At 37.8% G+C, this 3,653-nt stretch overlaps 1 protein-coding gene across 1 annotated transcript; it reads left to right on the plus strand.

Annotated features, from left to right (window-relative positions):
• The first annotated feature begins 271 nt into the window (after window positions 1-271).
• LOC140820480 (exocyst complex component EXO70H1-like) lies at window positions 272-2,838 on the plus strand. The gene has a single exon (XM_073180777.1). It carries the CDS (start codon window positions 784-786, stop codon window positions 2,680-2,682), a length of 1,899 nt encoding a protein of 632 aa, XP_073036878.1. The 5' UTR covers window positions 272-783; the 3' UTR covers window positions 2,683-2,838.
• The last annotated feature ends 815 nt before the right edge of the window (window positions 2,839-3,653 follow it).

Consider the following 3,653-nt stretch of genomic DNA (forward strand, 5'->3'; position numbering starts at 1 on the left):
CCATTTAAAGAAACGCGACAACGAGGACAAGAAGCAAAAACAGAAAAACCGGTAAAATTTAATTAATTGCATCTTTGAAATCAAGTTACACGATTAAACTCTATGCTAGCTAGTACAACATGTACAAGTAATCTATTTTATATTTTACACCGAACCTATCGCCAACGCTAGGCTAAATCCATTTCACAAGGGAGCATTTATTTGCAAGGTCAGTTTATTTATTTTAAAACCAGACATCTAATTGGCTGATAACATGATTAAAGCAATTTATAGACATGCATGCAAGTTGCGAAAACAAAAATTTAATTTTTCATTTTCAAAATTAGAACATACAGTTACGTAAGATTTGAACCCAAAATCATACGAGTTTTCAAACATCGCCGTTATCAATAGGTCATGTCATTGGTAATTTTTTGTTCTATTGACTTTTTAATTTTTTTTATATTTGTATTAACATCTCATAAATTTTATAATGATTAGAGATTTTATTTATTATATTATTTAGATGAATATACCACCAAGACAATCATATTATTTTGTTGTTGAAATGAGGGGTGATATTTTTCAAAATAGATCTGACAGCTCATCCATGACTTTACTATGTTTTGCCTTACGTCAACACTAACGTGTGAAGTGGAACATTTCTTGAACGCCACCCGCCCCCTTCTATATATACCCGAGCCCCTTCACACAGATTTTCCTTAAAACCCAACAGACTCGCAAATTCTCCTCTTCCCGGTTTAGATTCCTTTTTCCCATCTCCAAAATTTTTTGAAGCTGAAAATGCCGAGAAAAGGTATGAGAAGCTTACTGTTTTCGCCGAAATCTTCTTTTTCCACCTCTCCATCTTCTGATCAATTATCTTCTCCTTCGCGGTTTGGATTTTCGCCGTCTCGTCCGAGTTTCTACGAGTCGGTGATGGCCCGGACGCTGGATATGGTGGAGCCGATGATCGTGAAATGGGACATTGAAGCCACTGCCTTCGGGCGAGTTACTTCTCTGTTCTACGATAACAGAAAAGAGGCTAAAGATTTCATCAAATGCGTCAAAAATTTGCACAGGGGAATGCAGTACCTGATCACCGAGGATTCCAAGTCTGAGAAATTGATTCGTGCGCAAACTTTGATGCAGATTGCTATGAAGAGGCTGCAGAAGGAGTTTTATCAGATTTTGTCGATGAATCGGGCTCATTTGGATCCGGAGTCGGTCTCCACTCGGTCTTCTAGCACCTCGATCGAATCCAGTGTGTCTGAATTCGAGGATAGTTACGACGATGATGATGAAGACGCCAGGGTTGCGAATGAGTCGTTATCTGAAGTTGAAGATGTCTCGATTGCGGTGATGTCGGATTTGAGATTGATTGCTGAGTGCATGATCTCGTCCGGTTACACGAAAGAATGCTTGAAAATATACAATATTCTTCGGAAATCTATTGTTGATGAAGGAATTTACAAGCTTGGTGTGAAAAAATTTACTTCTTCTGAAATCAATAAAATGGATTGGGACGCTCTGGAGTTGAGGATCAAGAATTGGCTAAACGCCGTGAGAACTGCAGTGAAGACTCTCTTCAATGGAGAGAAAATCCTCTGCGATGACGTGTTCGCGACTTCAGATTCCATCCGAGAGTCCTGCTTCGCAGAGATAACGAGAGAAGGAGCTGCGGTTCTGTTCGAATTTCCGGAAAATGTAGCAAAAAGCACCAAAACAGCGCCGGAAAAAGTGTTCCGCCTACTCGACATGTACACCGGAATTGCCGACCATTGGCCGGAGATCGACTCCATTTTCTCATCCGAATCAACGGCGAGCATCAAACAACAGGCTCTCACGTCACTCATCAGGCTCGGACAATTCGTGCGAACCTCGTTCAGTGACTTGGAGTCAGCAGTTTCGAAAAGCTCGTCAAAATCGCCGACCACCGGCGCAGGGGTTCACAATCTGACAACCGAAGTTATGAATTATCTATCGATCCTCGCCGATTACAGCAGCATTTTGACCGACATCTTCTTCGAAGCGCCGCCTTCTGATGAAACTCCGGCGACGGCAATTTCTCGAAAATTGTCGTGGCTTATTTCAGTCCTCCTCATGAAACTTGACGCCGAAGCAAAGAACTACAAGGATATTTCTCTCTCACATCTATTCCTAGCCAACAATCTTCAACACGTGGTGGTCAAAGCCCGAACCTCGAACCTGAAATATCTCCTCGGCGAGGTGTGGTTGACGAAGCACGAAGCTAAGATCAAACAGTTAGCCGAGAGCTATGAACGGCTAGGATGGAGCCACGTCGTTGACACACTCCCTTCCGAACCTACAGATGGCGGCACGTCCGAAAAAGTCATAGAAATATTCAAGAAATTTAGTAAGTCCTTTGACCAAGCATATAAAAATCAATCTGCGTGCGTGGTACCTGATAACCAGCTCCGAGATGATATCAAGATATCTATCGCGAGAAAGATATTTCAAAGATATCGCGAGTTTTACAATACTCATTCTTCGACAATACGAAGAAAGGAAAATATCGTCCCAGTTGTCAGGTTTACCCCCGAGGATGTGGGGCATCACTTGTCCGATTTGTTCTTTGGGAATTCTGGGACAGGGCGTTTTTCGTCAATTGCGTCGGCAGAGTCGAGATTAACCTACAACGTCAACATGGGTTGTTTCAAGATTCTGAAATACATAATCTAGATCGGTTTTGATCCCTCTGAGGAGAATTTAAATGAATCAAATTGATTTTATTTAAAAAATAGGAAAAAACCAAAGCATATTATTGTTGATTTATTATTTTGAATCAGAATTATGATTCGTGATTTTTATATGAAGAATATGGTGATTCAAATAAAATATATATATATATATTTAGCTCATCTGAATTGTCTTTTCCATACTCCTGAACGTGAAATTATCTACATATAATTATAATTTACAGGAGGTGTGTGTTTGTGTGTGTTTTTTTTTTTTAAAGAGAAGATAAATTATTATTAGAACTCCAATTTTGGTTTCAATGGATTTGTCTTCGATCGTATTTTGGTTAGCGAAAGGCCTGAAAACACAAACAAGCGAGGACTTCGGCAATTATTTTACCATACATTTCGATGCATACATATATAATAAAATATATGTATGTCCGAAATTGTGACTTACTGCTCATTTGGCTATAAACACGTGATGTGTTTTTCATCAATTATTCGAGGAAATTAACCGTTGATGCTCAAGTTCAGGAAGATAGAAGTATAAGAAAGGTGTGAATGCTAGTGTTATTGATTTGTTTGCAAAATATTATAATTTAAATACACTGTTTGGTTCGTGGATGAGACGATGAAGATTGCATAACATAATATTGATAAATCAATATACTTTGATAAGATAAATGTGTATGAAACTAATCGAACTTGGGCAAATCATTGAACAAAACGAATACGACTAATAAATAAATATCTTTTCATTTGTACCAAGTTATGCCTTATAAAATGATTAAATTTATAAACCATAAGAAGCGGAAAAAATAAAAGTGATAGTGTTTGAAAAAAAAAAGTGAAAAGCTAAATTTTTTTAAGCTAAAGTGTTCGGTAAATAATTAATTTTACTACTATTTTTTTAATAAAATAAAAATAGTCTTATTTATATAATACACCTCTCTTCGATATTTAATTTATTTA

Source organism: Primulina eburnea, unplaced genomic scaffold, assembly GCF_022965805.1.
Source record: "Primulina eburnea isolate SZY01 unplaced genomic scaffold, ASM2296580v1 ctg1064_ERROPOS200000, whole genome shotgun sequence".
NCBI lineage: Eukaryota > Viridiplantae > Streptophyta > Magnoliopsida > Lamiales > Gesneriaceae > Primulina > Primulina eburnea.